Below are 18,663 nucleotides of genomic sequence, written 5' to 3' on the forward strand. Positions count from 1 at the left end.
GTCAGAAAGAGGAAAACAAATATCATATATTAACACAGGGATCGAACCCTGGTCTCCTGCATTCCAGGCAGACACTTTAACCTCTGAGCCACCAGGGAAGTCAGCGCATATATTAACACATACATGTAAAATCTAGGAAACTGGTATAGATGATCTCATTTGCAAAACAGAAATAGAGACACAGATGTAGAGTTCAAACATATGGACACCAAAGGAGGAAAGCGGGGGACGGGATGAATTGGGATATTGGGATTGACAAATACACACTATTGATATTAAGTATAAAATAAATAACTAATGAGAAGGTTTTGTATAGCTCAGGGAACCCTACTCAGTGCTCTGTGGTGACCTAAATGGGAAGGAAATCCAAAATAAAAGAGGGCATCTATGTTTACATACAGAGGATTCGCTTTGTGGCACAGTAGAAACTAACACAGCACTGTCAAGCTACTATACTCCAGCAAAAATTAAAAAATAAAAACAAATAGTGAGGTTATATATGAGAATGGTGGTGTTGGAGAAGGCTCTTAAGAGTCCCTTGGACTGCAAGGAGATCCAACCAGTCAATCCTAAAGGAAGTCAGTCCTGAATATTCACTGGAAGGACTGATGCTGAAGCTGAAGCTCCAGTATTTTGGCCACCTGATGGGAAGAACTGACTCACTGGAAAAGACCCTGATACTGGGAAAGATCGAAGGCGGGAGGAGAAGGGAATGACAGAGGATGAGACGATTGGATGGCAAAACTGACTCGATGGACATGAATTTGAACACGCTCTGGGAGTTGGTGATGGACAGGGAAGCCTGGTGTGCTGCAGTCCATGGCGTTGCAAAGAGTCAGACACAACTGAGACTGAACTGAACTGAAATAACAATGGACATAGAATATCTGGCCTGGCAACATGCTGGGCACGCAGTAAGGGTTTCACACACGGCCACCATAGCTATTAATTTAATCTTACAGTTATTGAAGATGGATGGGAACATTGCTTGAAGTCCCCAGACGGATGCCACTTTGTCCTGGTTGGTCAGGGCCCCAGGCCAGGACCTTTGAGAGGGTCTCAGTAACCAAGAGCAATCATCACCATCAGCTTTAAAAAATGAAAGCTCCAAAGTTCCCTTTCCTAAACCTTCTCCATCTGCAGAAGCAAAACCAAGCGGGTTAATTTTCAGTCAACAAGGCCATTTGAGATCCTCCATTGCTTTATAATTACAAATGTGATCTGCTTAATGAGCTCTGATTTTTAGACATTATCAACCACAAGGCCTCTAACAGTTAGTAATTTGTAATTATGATTTTTTTACTGCTAACGGGTACCCGTATTTGGAGCAATTAGGCTGCTGGCATAGGTTAGGCACTTTATATGCACTGTTACTTGAACTCATCATGACCCAGTGAGGGTCTGACCATATTATAGACAAAGAAATTGAGTCTAGGGGAGGATAAAGAAGCCACAGACCCAAGCCCCATGCTCTGTCCACCATGTTGCTCCTGCCATCTTCTCTTAGTCTCCCACTGTTTCAGGTTATCAGCCTTTGAGTGAAGTCCTGCAAGAACCATCAAGCCCATGTGCACAGCAGTGTGAACTTGGTTACTTACAGTCTTTGAGAGTGGCCTTGGTCTCATCAGGATCATTAAAAAAGGAGTAACCTGGGAAAGAAAAAGAAATCCATTAACCATGGCATACAACCCTGGTTTCTGCGGCCAGGCCAGAAGGGGAGGTGCTGGGGAGAAGGGGAGTGATTTCATCCTCTGCGGGGTAGTTTTATTTCACAAGGAAACTTGCAGACCACCTGGCCCTTATAGGGCCACCCCAAAGACACTCCTGAGAGATACAACCTCCTTGGTGCTTTTTTGGCCGCTGTACAGCTTATGTGCTCTTAGTTCACCAACCAGGGATCAAACCAGGGCCCCAGCAGTGAAAGCGCCAATTTCTAACTACTGGACCACCAGGGAATCCCCCAATCTCTCTGTTTTTAAAGGTCACCCCGGGAGAGCCCTGGGCCAGGCCTCCCAGCAGCTTCTAGAATTTTTTGAGTGGCTATTGGGAGCGAGTCCTGGCTTGGGGTCAGGAGGCCTGAGCTCTGCACTGGTTTGAGTGATGGACCCTTGTGCAGACTTGCCAGTCACCCAACCTCCAGGCTTGTGTTCCTTGCCTGCAACGTGTGACAATACCACCCTGACCGCCCTGTTGGCGCTGTCTATGATCTGGGATGTGACCTCTGATCCCTCAGGGATTTGAACACTTGTGACTTGCTGGTCTACAATGGACACGAGAATGTACACAGGAGGCCTTAAGAAACATGACGTGAGGATTCAAAGGGGGGCCTGGAGACTGCTCTTCTCCTGTGAAGGTGGGGGGGCGGTGGGGCTGGATGAGGACTTTCAGATCACGTTTTCACGCAGCACCAGAGGCCGGAGGACATCCATTTTCTAACGTGGCGTTCAACATGAGGGCCAGTTTCCGTTTACTGAGGAGACGGGAACGGGGCAGCTGTGACTGCTGACCCCTAGGGTCGCTGGTTCTCGGAATGACTGGTTCTGGTCAGCCATACACTGTTCCTTCTTCCCAAGAACAGGCGGGGTTGCCAGGGGATCTTCCTCTCCTGCGCTGGGGAGCCGCCTCCTTCCTCCTCCCTTCCCGCCGCCGACCCTGCGCTCAGGGACCAGGGTCCCTCTGATTTTGGGCCCTTAAATCCCACTGCAGTGCCTGTGGAGCCAGACCACACCCTGGGCATAGAGACCCCCTTTGACTCCTCTCCCTGCCAAAACTTGGTCCGTGTCCTTTTCTGTCAGAGCCCTAATCTATGGGGTCATATAAGGCCTAAACCGGCCTTCTCAGGTGGTGCTAGAGGTAAGGAACCCGCCTGCCAATGCCGGAGACATGAGATGTGAGTTCGAAACCTGGGTAGGGAAGATGCCCTGGTGGAGAGCATGCAACCCATTCCTGTATTCTTGCTTGGAGAATCCCATGGACAGAGGAACCTGGCAGGTTACAGTCTACAGGGTTGTACAGAGTCAAACACAACTGAAGTGACTTAGCACATATGTACACATGCAAGACCTAACCTAGGTAATAACCAGTTTAACATATAACTTACAGTCCAAACAAGGACTCTTTTAAGGATAAAAAACAGGATAACAGGTGAAGACTCTATGTCCTGGGCAGATTGGGACCCTGGAAACTTTGGTCACAATATCTGCATTTCAATACACTTTACACATTCCCACCCAAGGAACATTAAATAGAGATCTGAGAACTGAGCAGGCTGATGGAGTAATCTCACTGCTCAACACGATAACCGCCCTGGCCTGCAGACTGCCTGAAAGACCATCACTGGGGGTGGCTTTGTGGCTCCTAGGATCCTTTAGAATAAGAAGAGGCAACCTGTGGCCTGTTTAAAAACCAGCTGGTTTTTCACTTATCCATTTTGCACAGACCTTGAGGTGATGGGACCAGGGACAGGTACGTTTTGATGTAACAATTGCTTGGAACAGAAGGGCCCCAGAGGGGAGATCCCAGCACAGGACCTGCAGGGGCCTGAAGACAAACGTGACTGACTTGACCTTTGACTGAGGCTGGCAGTGCCAAGCTGCATCTTCTCCTAGATGGGGTACTCTTCTCTGTGGTCCTGGCATTCTTGTGCAAGGCTGTTCCCTTGGAAGGGTTCCAAATGGAGCCTGCCTCCTCCCTGAGCCTCTGTGATTTGCTCAGACTTGCCTTGTTTCCTGGAAGGCCCACTCTGTGCAGAACACTGACCCTGGTAGGTCACTGGCACTGGCAATAGTCAAGTACGGACTGGAAATCAAGGGACAGCAGGTCTGTTTGTCCCTTGCCCTCACGAGGCCATGGTTCCTAGGGCAGAAGCCAAGCAGTGCCTGAGGGGCCCTGTCCTGGGCTTTTGTGCCTTAGGCACTCATGATGGGGGAGATCAAGGTGGGGACAAAGAATCTCAGAGCTGGAAGGTCCTCTTTGGGTTTCTTCCCAAACAGGAATCCCTGTCACAGCACCTCCATCAAGCAAGGGACCATTAGGTTGCCTGATTACCTCCAGTGATGGGGAGCCTCCTACCTATGATAACTTTGAAACAGCCTTTTTATTTTTTTTTTAATCTGATTTTTTTTGAACATCAAAAACATTTTGTATTGGAGTATAACCAATTAACAATGTTGTTATAGTTTCAGGTGAACAGTGAAGGGACTTGACCATACATGAAATAAAAGAAGGTGCTTTTAGAAATGTCTCCTTAAATTGAGCTGAAATATCTTTCCTTTATTTATTAAATTATGTTTTTCTTCTTGGTTATATTCATTATGACAAAAGCAGGTGTCATTCACTGTATTTGGCTCCTTATCTGCTTATGCCAGGTAATGTTTCACTGAATCTTGTCAAGAAGGCTGAGGATGTGTGTATCATTACGCCACCCTAGAGGTGAGGCAATGGAGATTCACAGAGGTTTAACCATGTGCCAGAGGTCCTGTGGCTCTGATGTATTAAAGCCAGGGTAGGAACAAAGGTCTTTTTGATCTCTCAGCCCTTGCTTTGTACTGACTTTCCACGAATCAGCCTTATTTTCTGTGTAACCCTGGAGAAGTTACTTAACCACTTGGGTCCTCAGTCCCTTTATCTGTGATAAGGGAAAACAGAATTATATGTTCTCAAAAAAGCCTTTCCAGATTTTAAAAACCTGTCTATATACATTCTGCTCTTTCAGGGCATGTGTGTGCATGCTAGGTCTCTTCAGTTGTGTCTGACTCTGTGCAGCCCCATGGACTGTAGCCCACCAGGCTCCTCTCTCCATGGGATTCTCCAGGTAAGAGTACTGGAGTGGGTTGCCATGCCCTCCTCAGGGGATCTTCCCAACTCAAGGACTCAACTCCCATCTCTTATGTCTCTTATGTCTCTCTGTATAGGCAAGAGTCTTCTTTACCACTAGCATCACCTGGGAAGCCCCTTTCAGGGCACGAAGTGAAAGTCGCTCAGTCATGTCCGACTCATTGTGACCCCCTGGACTATACTGTCCATGGAATTCTCCAGGCCAGGATACTGAAGTGGTTAGCCTTTCCCTTCTCCAGGGGATCTTCCCGACCCAGGGATCGAGCCAGGGTCTCCCTCATTGCAGGCAGATTCTTTATCAACTGAGCTAGCAGGGAAGACCCCCTTTCAGGGCATGTTATGTGTTTAATAAAGATACTGTTGCCACCTTTTGGCCAACTGATTCTTGACCATTAGGAATGTGATGAAAGGAAATTGCAATTAGTTGAGCCTCCCTGGAAACAGGGAAGGTAAAGAGTCCAGTTAATTTTCTTCTGCTGCTTAATGAAAGGTCAAGCCAAAGTCTCTTTTTGTCCACTTTTCATGGCTACCAATCTTTATGAACATACCATTTTGTATTAGCCTGGTTCCTGGGCAATCCCTGAAGATGTTTCAGTTTTCTTTTTCTTTCTTTCTTTTTTTTTTTTAAATGGACTCAACTTACTTCCTTGGTACTTACTCTGCTTTACCTCCAATCTCTGATTCTAGTGTGCTAGAACTTCTAGGTATGGAAAGCTCTGGTTAGTAGAGGATCTGGGTTAACAGTTGCAGTTAATAAAATATCGCCACGTGAGTCCTATGGTGGGGCAGGACCTCAGAGTCATACGGTCCCAATCCCGAGCCCCTGTCCTTGAGGCCCCGCGCTCTGGACACTGACCTTGTGAGCGGATGCTCTGGAGGATAAAGTACAGATACTCCCCACAGACACCGGCTGCCTCCATGAACTCCTCCTGTGTCATGCCGCACAGCTGCAGGCCGCTGATGTTGAAATGGCAGAAAGAGATGCAGTTGGCGTCCAGCTTGTACTGGTCGCAGCAGAACTGGAGCCATTCCCAGACGTGGCGCTTCGTCCAGTACTCGGGGTGGACGGACGTCCAGTAGGAGTCGCAAGCTGCACCGGGAAGAGACAAGTGAGGGATGACGGCTGGGGAAGGATTAGAAGCCCCCTGAAGGAGGCTCTGGTTTTGTTAACATCCTCATCCTCTCTCCAGTGAGTCAATGGGGCCTCCAGTCCTGGGGTGTTTTTTTGGGACCCTAGTAACCTTCTATCCTGCAGTGAAAACCGGAGGCATCTTGTGTGTAGACTTATTGGCAGAAGAGGGAATGAGAGGGGTGAGAAACCTGATTATGGCTTGGGAGCACCTTGAAGGGGGGTCACTATGGGAGAAGAAAGAAAAAGGCCCTTCAGGTATTTTGTTTCAGACAACATGACATCAATAGTACAGACTTTAGAGCCTGACAAGCCTGGGTTTTAATCCTGGTTCCATGGCTTTCTACTTGGGCAAGGTCCACAGATATTTAAACCTCAGTTTCCTTATCTGCAAAATGGGGATAATATGCTCCACTCACAGGGCTCTTCTGGAGTTTGTGGTTAATGTATATAGACTACAAGGCACATAGAAAATTATCGATTAATATTTATTAAATACCTGTGGTGTGCCAGGCACCATTTGAAGCTGATTTGATTCCCTCTGCTTTTATGGACAGCTGCCCCACACTAGCTACTGGTTTGTGTGTTGTCTCTGGCTGTCTTGGGTAGCTGAGATGTTGCCCAAGTGTTTGGCAGACCATGGATAACCAGAGCAGGCTTCTTTACGGGATGGGAGAGGTGGAAGTGTTGGTTATATTGCTGTTCTTGTGTTTCGGTGGTGTTTTGAGGAATTTCTATCCCAAGGCCAGATCCCCTTCACTCCTGCATTGAAGCTCCCTATGCCCCCAGACAGAGGTGGGCACCATCCTGTCCAAGAGGCTGAGAGGTGGCTGTGCTGACCCAGGGGCAGAGACGAGTGCTCAACAGACTGTCCCAATGCCAGGAGAAACTAAAAGGTTGATAGATCAGGTGTGGAAGAGGTGAGGGACCAGGTCCTTGGTCAGGCACTTTGACAAATCTTGCAATTACCATGGTACTCTTTCATTCATTTGTTTGTTCATTCAAAAACCTTCAGTTTTCTCATCACTAAAACGGGGATAATGATAGCCCCTACATCATAGGATTGTTCTGTGGATTAAATGAGTTAATATATAAAAAAGTACTTAGAAAACAGTCTAGAAGATTTTTAGTGCTATTATTATCATTAAGCACCTTTGCTGACAAATGTGCATATAGTCAAAGCAATGGTGGTTATCCAGTAGTCATGTACAGATGTGAGAGTTGGACCATAAAGAAGGCTGAGTACCAAAGAATTGATATTTTTGAACTGTGGTGCTGGAGAAGACTCTTGAGAGTCCCTTGAACAGCAAGGAGATCAAACCAGTCAATCCTAAAGGAAATCAACCCTGAATATTCATTGGAAGGACTGATGCTGAAGCTGAAACTCTAATACTTTGGTTACCTGATGTGAATAGCAGACTCATTGGAAAAGATCCTGATGCTGGGAAAGAGTGAGGGCAGGAGCAGAAGGCAGGTGACAGAGAATGAGCTGGTTGCATGGCATCACTGACTCAATGGACAAGAGTTTGAGTTAACTCCAGGAGACAGTGAAGGACAGGGAAGCCTGGCATGCTGCAGTCCATGGGGTTGCCAAGAAATGAACATGACTTAGCGACTTAACAACAACAAAGATTATCACTGAACACCTACTATGTGTGAAACAACAAATTGTGAGCTAAGGATTCATGATGAATAGGAGGTTTGGTTCCTGTTCCGCAGGAGGAAGCCAAGGTTCACAGGGGACCTGCTGAAGGTCCCACAGCCAGTGGTGGGCAGAGTTGGGATATGAACCCCAGTCTGAACTCGAAAGCCAGTGTTCTTCCTATTCTATCATGCTGGTGTTCAGAGGTCAGTACAGAGAAGAGATGAAGTATGGAAGGAGAATTGGATGCCAGAGGAGAGCCAGCGAGAAGGAGAGGGCTGAAGAGAAAGCAGCAGGCAGAGCCAGGCAGAGGTGACTGGCTCAGGCTGTGTGGATGACAGAGTGTCTCTCATGAGTTAGACCCCACAGTAAATGGCAGCGAGGCTATTATGATTCTCTCTTTAAATGCTGAATTTGCTGCCATTATTCCCAAATGAATTGTGGCAATTCTAATATCTAGCAGGAGATGGCTTCTCTGCCCCTAAGCACCCATTTGTGTTGGTCAGGCTACTATGTGCCCTGACCTACACCAGCTTTGCTTCCTCAAATCCTCCCACATGGGTAATAGGAAGAAACTGAGACTCCTTCTAACTCAGAGCCCTTCCAGAAATCTCTTTTCCTCCATGAAGTGGATTGAGGTCAAACTTGAACAGTAGGTTTGTTATAGACTCAGGTCCTTGGACTCTTTAATCAATAGAAATTGATAAGAGATCAGACCAGGAATTCAGGCAAGGCTTTCTTATGACTTATGCTGCAGCACGAGGGAATGAGAACAAGAAACAGGTGTCCCTGCTAGATGCCAGAGGAGGGTCAGCCTGGTCTCTCAAGTAGGGTGAGGGAGGGAGCGAACTGGTGGGTCAGGCGGGAGGGGTGGTTTAGGTGGTCTGCCCATCCCCTTGGAGGCTCTGAGCCCAGGGATCATGCGTGGTTCCCTGTTTCTGCTCTGGTGCCTCAGAAGAGGTGGTTGGGTTTTGGCCTTTTTGCATTTTAGGGCTTTTTGTATTTTATTGTTCACCATTTAGAGCTTCCCTTGTGGCTCAGGCAGTAAAGCATCTGCCTGCGATGCAGGAGACACAGCTTTGATCCCTGGATCGGGAAGATGCCCTGGAGAAGGGAATGGCTACCCACTTATTTTCTTGCCTAAAAAATCCCATGGACAGAGGAGCCTGGTGGGCTTGGGCTGTAGTCCATGGGGTCACAAAGAGTCAGACAGGATTGAACAACTTTCACTTTCAGCCATTTGCCCCAAATTGGCAGTTATTTTTACTCCCTTAATAGTTTTTTTTTTTTTTTTTTTTTTTTGTATTTTATGTTTGAGATGTTTGTCTGGGTGTAAGCACTACAGCAAAGGATCCCAGATCTTAAGTTTTTTAATCAGAGTTGATAGCTGGCCAGGATGGCAGAGGGTGACGTTGCTGGATGAGGAGGGACCCCTATCAGTCGTGGGGTGGGGCTCCAAGATCTCCTCGGAAAATCTGGCGGCCTTTCCCCATGTGGGCTGTATTTCCATGTGCTGAGTTCTGGCTCGAGTAAACCCGGGGCCTCCACCTCCCTGGTATTCCCACGAGAGACTTATGAACCTTGCAATTCTTCCGCCCAGTCCTGAGCTGAACCCCGCCGGGGGGTACCTATCTGGGCGCTGCCCTTGGAGGACACACTTTCTTTCTTTCCATGGAGAGTGTTCGCCAAGCCTCCAGGCCCCTCCCGGCTCCTCGCCTCCACCCCCGCGTTATTTTCTTTGGCCCTGGGAGATGGCCATGGCCGTGTTGTTTCTGGAGGCCAGCGAGGCCTGAGAGGTTCAGAGAGGTGTCATGGACACTGGGAAGCTATCGCCGGCTCCGCCTCCCTCCCCTGGGCCCTGTGTGCCGCGAAGCTCCCCACAGAGCGGGCTTTGTGTGCGGCTCCCGCCCCTGGAGGGAGGCCGGCCCGGGGCCAACATGGCGGCTCTCCTCACCGGCAGAGTGCCTCCCACGGCCCCCAGAGTGGAGAGAGAAGGGGCTGTTCTCGGCCCCGTGCGGTCGAAGAGCAACATGGTGGGAAGACGTTTGGTTGTGGGGTGTTTGCGCCATCCTGTCCTCACAGCGGTGAGGAAGGCCTGCTTCCTCCTCCTCGCTCCGTCCGTCCCCCCCCAAGCCCGCCCCGCCAGCACTGCCTCCAGCCCCAGGTCTTTTCACGGGCACTTCTGGTCACTTAGGATGGCATCAGCCTGTCTTCTAATTCCTGCTCATCCTCAAGAGCACAGCCCACTGCCCTTCTGAGGGAGGTCAGTCCTCCTCACCAAGACTCAGGGCTCCTCCTGTCACCTCCCTCCCCATTCCCCCAGGTGGGCGTGCCCAGCTCTGCTTTGTTCAACCTGAGTCGGGTGGGCTGGGAGCTGGCCTAGACCCCTGTGGGTGCTTGGGGAGTGAAATGACCAGCCTGGGGCTCGATAGCTATTATCATCACTTCACAGGGAGGAAACTGAAGGCCTAGGAGGTTACCTGACTCTACTAAGGCTGCATGGCTGGTCAGTAAGGGAGTTAGGCCCCCACTAACTCTTCCATCTTTGCAGGTGGGAAGTTTGCATCATATTTGCCTCCCTCTTCTGGGTTGACAGGGACCAAACTGGACACACAGGCTAAACAATTTGGATGAAGGTATATACATAGAAGGGGCTTCCCAGATGGTGCTGTGGTCAAGAATCTGCCTGTCAATGCAGGAGAAGCAAGAGATGTGGGTTCGATCCCTGGGTGGGGAAGATCCCCTGGAGTAGGAAATGGCAACTCCCTCCAGTATTCTTGCCTGGAAAATTCCATGGACAGAGGAGCCTGGTGGGCTACAATCCATGGAGTCTCAAAGAGACACAACTGAGTGACTGAGCATGCATGCACATATATAAACATATAATTAAATTAAAATATATGTACATAGTTGATACAAATACTTATATAGTACAGTGTATGTATGTATATTTATATGTTTTATGTTTCACATATATATTTATATATATAATGTACATATATAACCTAGGTTTGAAAAATCAGAGGAAGGATAGAGAGGTTGATGATAACACTGTTTGAATGGCATGAAGACCATTTTACTGCTTGGAAGAAATGAACTCAGAGAAAATAAAAGACAGGGTAATTCACCCAGAGAATATATTATCTTCAACAGGTTGTACTGTCTGGAAATGTAGTGTTTTCCTCAACATGTCTACCATTCACAAAATAATCTAGACTTTATAGAGAAACTGTGCCATGAGGCACTTCTGCCTATGTTTACCAGTTGGGGACAGATGATATCCCATGTCTGGTCCCCAGGCCAGGATTATACAGCAGGCTTGGCCAGCTCCTTTGAAGTTGGAACTAGGTCAGGACACTTGTTTAAAGGGTTAGCTGCACTGGGAAGAAGATGTATGGGGTTAAAGGGAGTCTGGGGTGACGTTCTCAGAGACGATGCTATAACCTGGGATGCATTCAAATTCAGAGGGAGAGCTTAAGCTTTTAGAGCTGGGCTAGTGCAACTCAGATGCCCACAGGGTCAGCAGGTGATGCCCATGCCCGAAAGTGGCCGTCAATGGGGACAGTGAGAATGGGCAAGTTCATGCCAAGTGGAGAGTTGTGGCCCAGGTCTGCTCGTTGGCTGTTGCCAGGCAGGAAGTTAGGCCCTGTGTTGCCAGGCCCAGATTGTTATGTGAAATCTCACAATTTTTAAGTGCTGACTTATTTAGTTTTTAAAAATCACTCCAAGGGGCAGTTAAAAATCTTCCACAGGCTGGCTCCCTCCTGGTGGTCGCTTTTGAGGGAGAACTTGACAAGCTTCTGGACAGTTGTCTACTTCCAGATTATTGTTTAGAGTGGGCATGCTAAGAGTTTATTTATTTTTATTGAAGTATAGTTGACTTATAATGCTATGCTAATCTATGAAAGTGAGTGTTAGTTGCTCATTGTCTCCAACTCTTCCTGATCCCGTGGTTTATAACCTCTGTGCATGGAATTCTCCAGGCAAGAATACTGGAGTGGATTGCCATTCCCTTCTCCAAGGGATCTTCCTGACCCAGGGATCCAACCCAGGTCTCCCTCATTGCAGGCAGATTCTTTATCATCAGCCACCAGGGAAGCCCAAAGTGACTCAGTTTTGCAAATATACACATTCTTTTAAAAATATTCTTTTCCATCTTGGTTTATCCCAGGAGATTGGACATAGTTCCTTGTGCCTACAGTACCATCTTGTTGTTTATCCATTCTAAATGTAATAGTTTGGGGAGGGAGAGGGATGGACTGGGAATTTGGGGTTGGTAGAGGCAGAATTTTTATTTTTAGCTGAATAGTATTTTCTTCAAATTGAAGTTTTATCTGGAAAAAAGCAGTGCTGCTCTGCTGGGAGTTGAGGGGAAGGTACTAGATGGCTTCCTCTCCTTAACACCACTAGGCTCCTTGAAAAATTACTGTTCTGGAGCTTGTTATTTGAATTCTCCCTTAAAGCTGAAAGTGTGTGTGATCTCACACTTAGGGGGCCTGCCTCCTAGAACTCGTTAGCAAAATGGAAATAATAGGATCTACCTCTCCATGCTGTTACAAAGAGTAAGTGAATCAATGCATGCAATGTGCTTGGAACAGAACAGGCAGAGAGTAAGTGCTCGTTCAATACCATTAATGTTAAATATTAACATGTACTTGTTAATATTGGGGTCACTCCATACCACTCTGTTAATTGCATTTCCTCCACTTGTTAGCTGTGCAATCTTAGTAAAGTTTTCTAACCTTTCTGGACCTCAGCTTCATTCATCTGTAAAAGAGGAATAATAATAGTGTCTATCTTTTAGGAAGCTTGCTGTGGAATGGAAGAGAAATGATGCATGGGCTGAGAGAAACTTAGCCCAGTGATCTGGATGACAATTCAGATCAACAGTTCCCTGTGTCACTTGTAATTAGTTATTATTTGGGGACGACATTTGTTCTCAGGGAAATGACGCTGTCTCCACCAGGGCCTCAGTCTAACTGAGGGACACGCAGAACAAAGGAACCCAAGGACCCAGTGAGAGGGAGGCAGACAGTCTGGGGTCAGAGGAGACCTGAGTTAGCCAGCCTGGACTGTAATTAGCACGATTTATTAGCATCGGAAACTGGGAAAGTCTTTTGCCTGGAGCAGTACTGAAGAGGGCCAGTGAATGGACTAGGTAGCACACGTCAATTGTGGTTTGTCACCGAAAGGAAGGACTTTACGAGGAGGGACCTGAAATGATCTATGGCTTCCAGGTTTCCCTCCAGAGTTGGTCTAGCCCCATCCAATAGTCTTTCTTGACTTTCCTTCTAAGCCTGTGGAGTGATTTAGACCATGAGATGGAAAAAAAAGAAAAAAAAGAGCCTGGAGCAATGTAAGAAACTGGATGGGGAAGAGGAAGGCTGGCTGGGTATCATCCAAAAGTCGAGGCCATGAGCGTGTGGTTAGAAAGGACAGAGAGCACCAGGCCCTAAGCCTTCCCAGGCCACAGCTGCCCAAAGGCTCAGATGTGTGCGGGAGAGGCTGGAGGTGGCCAGCAGTGAGGTCTGTCCTTGGGAGTGTGCTGGGGTGTGACCAGCGCCACGGGGCTCACCTTAGGCTTTCTGATGATTTTATATTTCATTATTTGGCTTTGATTTAGAAATTCTGAGACTCTCTTCGTATCTGATCTCAAATATCTCTACCTGGAATAGGAATCTTACTTAAGAAAAGCCCCCCTGGAACCCAGATACCTCTCTTTCTGAGTATCTGGATGTTAATATCCAAGATCAGCATTTTGTACCTTAAAAAAATTATTTTTTTCATCAAATAAAATCTCATGCTTGTGCTCAATCGCTTCAGTCATATCTGACTGCTTGCAGCCCCATGGACTGTAGCCCGCCAGGCTCCTCTGTCTATGGGATTTCCCAGGGCAAGAATACTGGAGTGGGTTTCCATGCCCTCGTCCAGGGGATCTTCCAACACAGGGACGGAACCCGAGTCTGCTGCACCTCCTGCCCTGCAGGTGGATTCTTTACTGCTGAGTCACCAGGGAAGCCATGAATTCTCCTACAGCTAACGTATTTGTTGAGCACTTAGTACGTGCCAGTTACGCTGCTACACTGTTGAGTTTTCTCATCCCATCCTCAACTCGAGGTCCTAGATCACGTAGCCTATTTTACAAAGTAAATGAAGAACCAAAGGCAGAGAATGGTGAAAGCCCTTCTGGAGGTTACACAACGAGTAAGTGGCCGAGCAAGGTGAAAAGTGCAAGTGAAAGTCACTCAGTCGTGTCCGACTCTTTGTGACTCTATTGACTATACAGTCCATGGAATTCCCCAGGCCAGAATACTGGAGTGGGTAGCCGTTCCCTTCTCCAGGGGATCTTCCCATCCCAGAGATCAAACCCAGGTCTCCCACAATACAGGTGGATTCTTTACCAGCTGAGCCACAAGGGAAGCCCAAGGAGGAGGTCATTTAGGTGTAACCCAGCTCCTGCAGCCAAGCCTTGGGAACCACTATGCTGCACTGTCTTTGGAATCAAAGTGAGGGTGGGGGTGGAGAGGGGGGCCTAAAGCTTGTCCATCTCAGCTGTCACTCCAGGTCCTCAAGGGACCTCCCAAGAACCCCTAAAGCTGCCCCAACCTAGAAAACTCTGCTGCGAAGTATAAGCAAGATCCTAAAGCCAAGGTACACTGCACATTGGCCTGGCCATCTTGGCCATCAGGGGAGGGAGGTGTGGGTTTGTGGAGGGTCAGGATAGAGTTCCAGAAAGTAGGGGTGAGTCAGGATATTCCATGACTTGTCAGATGCTTGGCTACTGGAACTCGATTGGAGAAATCATCTTTTAAAAACATTACCTGCTAGTGAAATATACACAGCTCCCCACTATCCACCTTGGATAAAATGTTCCAGTATCTGTAATTCTTTATTTTAAAAGAGCTGAAGGGTGAACTCATGACATTCTAGAGCATTGTGCAACCTGTGACCGTCCACTCGCCAGCCTGCAGGGCAGCCTCTAAGTGCTGGTTTTAAGAGAGGCCAGGTCCTGAGCTCTTAACACATGGAGGGTGAAGGTATGGCTGCCTCTGCTAGAGCCATTTAAGAGTCAGTAAACAGCTGGTTCTCCTGACCATATTGCTTATTCCTCCCTGCCCTTTTCGTTCATAGATATCATTTATCCAGCAAGCATACCATTTCTATCTCCCTTTCTCTCCTTTTTTGTCTCAAAGTGTCTAAGCTGCCAACAATTCTGAACTGGATAGGTTGAGATAGAGACCTGTGTTGCTTTTGTTCAATATGAAAAGTGAGGCAAGGAGAGAGAAACCTATTTTTCCATGTGGTGTCTTGGCTGCAGTGGCGACCTACCAAGTGCCTGGCACTTTGCTAAGCACATTATATGCGGAATCTCAGTCACTCCTCCCAACACAGGGAGGCAGATGCTATTTTAGTCAAGGAAAACATATCTCAGAGATGTTAGGGAAAACCTGGCCAAGGTCACGGGGCCAGTCAGTGCCAGCACCAGCCCCATCACCTTGGACCCAAACAGGAAGCTGCCATTTGGACAACCCTGACTTCAAGCTGGAATTTCCTAGGAGGTGGGCAAGGACTTCAGAAGAGATGGCCACTAAGGTGGCAAGTTGGCAGAGCAGTGTCTGGAGGAGAACTTGGCTATCTCCTGATACATCCCTCTCAGATGTATCTCCCAGGTCACCTCCTGGGAGAAAAAAAGACAGAAGGCCCTGCAGGGCATTCCTCCCACCAGTGGGACCCAGGGAGCCTGGTCCTCACTTGAGACTGTTTCACACCCAAACTTGACCTTTTTAAGCTCAGAAACACTCAGCTCCTGGAATCCAGAGTGCGAGAGGGCAAGCCCCAAACCTGGCCCCTCCCTTGCTAATGGCAGGAAGCTGGCCCACTCTTGGCCATGCCTGGCTCCAAAGTCTGAGCTCTTGACAACTACAGAAGCTCCTGGAACACTGCATGGGGTAGGCACCTGAGGCTACCCTCTCCCATCCGACTCTGACAGCACCTGGTAGAAGAGGCAGGAAGAGGGGGCTCCCAGGATGGCAAGTCTGGGTTATGTGTAGGTGGGGCTGGGCTCCACCATCATGGGACACTCAGGGAAGAGACGAGGACTTGGAAACCTCTGTTTTCCTCCTTCAGATTAAGCCTCTTGAACGAACACAGGGTGGGAGGGTAGGGAGAGATTGAGTACATTTCTCATTGTCTTTTTGGGAATGAGGCGCTCTTTAGGCTTGAAGAAGAACTGTCCTGTGCAGCTGGATGAGTCAGGTCCCCATGCAATGATCTGGACCCTGGTGAGAGTGAACCATGTCACAGGCACGTGTATGTCACGTGTAGGGTTAGGGGAGGGTGTGGGATTGGTCTATGTAAGCACGTGCCTCAGGTCTGTCTGTGCAGTGCTGGTGTCTGGCCTGGAGGCAGGCACTCCTTGAGGGGGCATTTCACAGTGACCTCGGAGACTCACCCTCTCCTGGAAGCCACCTGCTTTCTGACCCCAAGTGTGAGCCCCGCTGGGCTGGAACACACAGGGTCAAGGCCGGGTGGTGAGGCCCGAGGGCTGGATCGGCGCTTGCGTCACCCCCACCGCGGGGCGTGTACCTGCTGTGCTAGAGTCGGCCAGGCTTGCCGTGATGTGCAGTCACGCGGCACCTGGGGACAGCAGCCCTCGGAGGGTTTCTGGGGCAAAGCTCAGCTGGCCTCGCTTTGGCTTATGGCCTGCACAAGGCCCCGTGCTTCCTTCTTAGGTGGAGAGAACTGGACTAGGAGAGGAGGAAGTGTGGGGAGGGTGGCCTCGGGGGACAACGAGGGGACCCCTGTTTACTGAGCACTTCCTTGGCTTCCAGGTTATATATTTCACAGTTTGGCTCTCTTGATCCTTATAGAACTCATCATCCCTGCTCTAGTGATAAGGAAATAAAAGTTCAGAGAATAGCTGTAATATTAATATTGATAACCACAGCATTACACCATATGTAAGATTTACACCATATGTAAGATGACCATGTAGGATAGTTAAGGGCACAGAGCTCAAGTCAATGTGCATGAGACTTAGTTAACTGTTAGACCTTGGGTGGGTCACGAAACCTCTCTGTGCCTCAGTTTCTTCATCTATAAAATGGGAATAATAATTACTAATTTCTCTTACGGTTTCTGTAAGGATGAAATGAGTGTTTGGCACAGGGTCTGGGGCACGGCTAGTAAGTATTTAGCAAATGTTGGCTAAAGCCAGGATGCTCAAGCAATCACAGTGTACTTACTAGGCTTCGGCCTAAGGGTTTTTACTATTTTGTTTAAATTAATCGCTCCAGGAGATTGGTGTTATCTCCTTTTTACCCATTAGCAAAATAAGGCTCAGAGAGGTTAGTGGAGTTTCCCAAGGCCACAGAGCCGGGAAGAGGTTGCAGTGAGGATTCCAGGGCTTTCTTCTGAGCAGAAGTGGCTCTTCCTTCTGCCCCGGACTCTGGCAACCCTCTGTCCTGAACGCTGGTGAGAGCTGGCCTTTTCAGGCCAGCATGGCCTTGCCACCCACCTGAGGCCAGCACCACCTCCTACCCCAGGCTGTCCTAGCTCAGATGGGCTTCTCCAGTCGTACGCACCTGTCTGATGCTCAAAGGCAGGATAATACTCTTCATTGCTGAACAGGTCAGTCCACGACATCAGGGGGTCACAGAAGGACGTGTTGGGCAGGAAGGTGCTGTGTGTCACTGAGTCCAACATCACCCTGTAATAGCAGACGAGGCTGTGAGGAGGTGGAAAACCACGCTGCAGGAGACCAAGCAGGGCAACACTTGTTTTTTGTTTTTTGACTGTATCACTGGCATAAGGGATCTTAGTTCCCCACCTGGGGACTGAACACATGCCCCATGTAGTAGAAGCATAGAGTCTTAACCACTGGGCTGCCAGGGAAGTCCCTACATTTGGCTTTTAATTATGTCAGCAAACACAAACATGCAGCCTCCCAGGAGCCAGGCATTCCTCTAAGTGCCTTCCACGGGGACATTGTTTAATTCTTGCGGCATCCTGCGAGGTTTGTGTGTGCATCCCCATTTTATAGATGAGAAAAACTGAGGCAGAGAGGTTGAGACAATTGCCCAGGTAACATGCCCAGTAAGTGGCAAAGCTGGCATTTGAGGATGAAGGTTTTAATTGTGCAATAATGCCTCGTTCTTTACTTTTCCTGTTCTCTCTCAAACTGGCCCCTGAACTCTGGATTATAATGTCTAATAATATACTTCTGAAAACAGGAAAAGAATTATTATAAGTGAATATGCCCACAAACACTAATCCACAATTCTGAAATCTGAAAGCTCTGAAACTGAAAGTATATTTGTACGTGTTTGGTGTCAACTTATCTCCCAGCAAAAACAGTCCCGAATTGATTGCTATAAAACTTTTATATGTATCTATACTTCTATATATGTATGTAAACTAAACCATACATTTATTAAACATATATAACTATAGTATGCCATACAGTTTAATATCTATAGCTATAGTTTCATTTGTTCTACTTGATGAATATTCATGTGATACACTGCAGAAAATATTGATGCATTTAAGCATCAAGCAGGCAATACCTTGAGAGGAGTAATCTGTGCTCTGCAGTATATACCCTGGGTGGCTTCCTGATACTTGAAGAATTCTGAATTCTGCAGCACGTCCCACCCCAGGGTTTTGGATAAGAGAGTGGGGACTTGTCACCACTGTAACACACTTGCTTCACTGAGTGCCCTGGACTGAGCAGTTATTATTCATGGTGTCCCCAGAACAACCACTCTGAGTCAGGGTCTGGTAGGCGTTCTGTCTTAAAGATGAGGGATGGGAGCTCTGAGATTCCAGATGACACACCCCATACCACCCAGGTGGCAGGTGACGGAGTTTGAGTGACAACTCAGGTTGGTCTATTTAAGAAGAAATAATCCTAGTTGCTGTGCATACCAGCGAGTGGGAACTTTTGGGAAAAGATGTCTGATTGAGGCTGGAGAGGGGATAGAAGAGAAGGGGCAAACATTCTTGCCCACATTAGTTTCCTCTTTCAAATTTCCCTTTGTTGTTTTCCATATTCCCA

The 18,663-nt window shown here is 47.9% G+C and overlaps 1 protein-coding gene across 1 annotated transcript in view; it reads right to left on the reverse strand.

Annotated features, from left to right (window-relative positions):
• ELF5 (E74 like ETS transcription factor 5) overlaps nucleotides 1-18,663 on the reverse strand; it is a 48,967-nt gene that overhangs the window by 6,999 nt on the left and 23,305 nt on the right. The window contains exons 2-4 of the mRNA XM_052653088.1: nucleotides 17,192-17,316; nucleotides 5,693-5,926; nucleotides 1,599-1,649 (exon numbers count right to left, since the gene is read on the reverse strand). Of these exons, the coding sequence (XP_052509048.1) occupies nucleotides 1,599-1,649; nucleotides 5,693-5,926; nucleotides 17,192-17,316 (410 nt within the window). The remainder of the gene's footprint in view (nucleotides 1-1,598; nucleotides 1,650-5,692; nucleotides 5,927-17,191; nucleotides 17,317-18,663) is intronic.

This window comes from Budorcas taxicolor, chromosome 15 (genome assembly GCF_023091745.1).
Source record: "Budorcas taxicolor isolate Tak-1 chromosome 15, Takin1.1, whole genome shotgun sequence".
Taxonomy (NCBI): Eukaryota; Metazoa; Chordata; class Mammalia; order Artiodactyla; family Bovidae; genus Budorcas; species Budorcas taxicolor.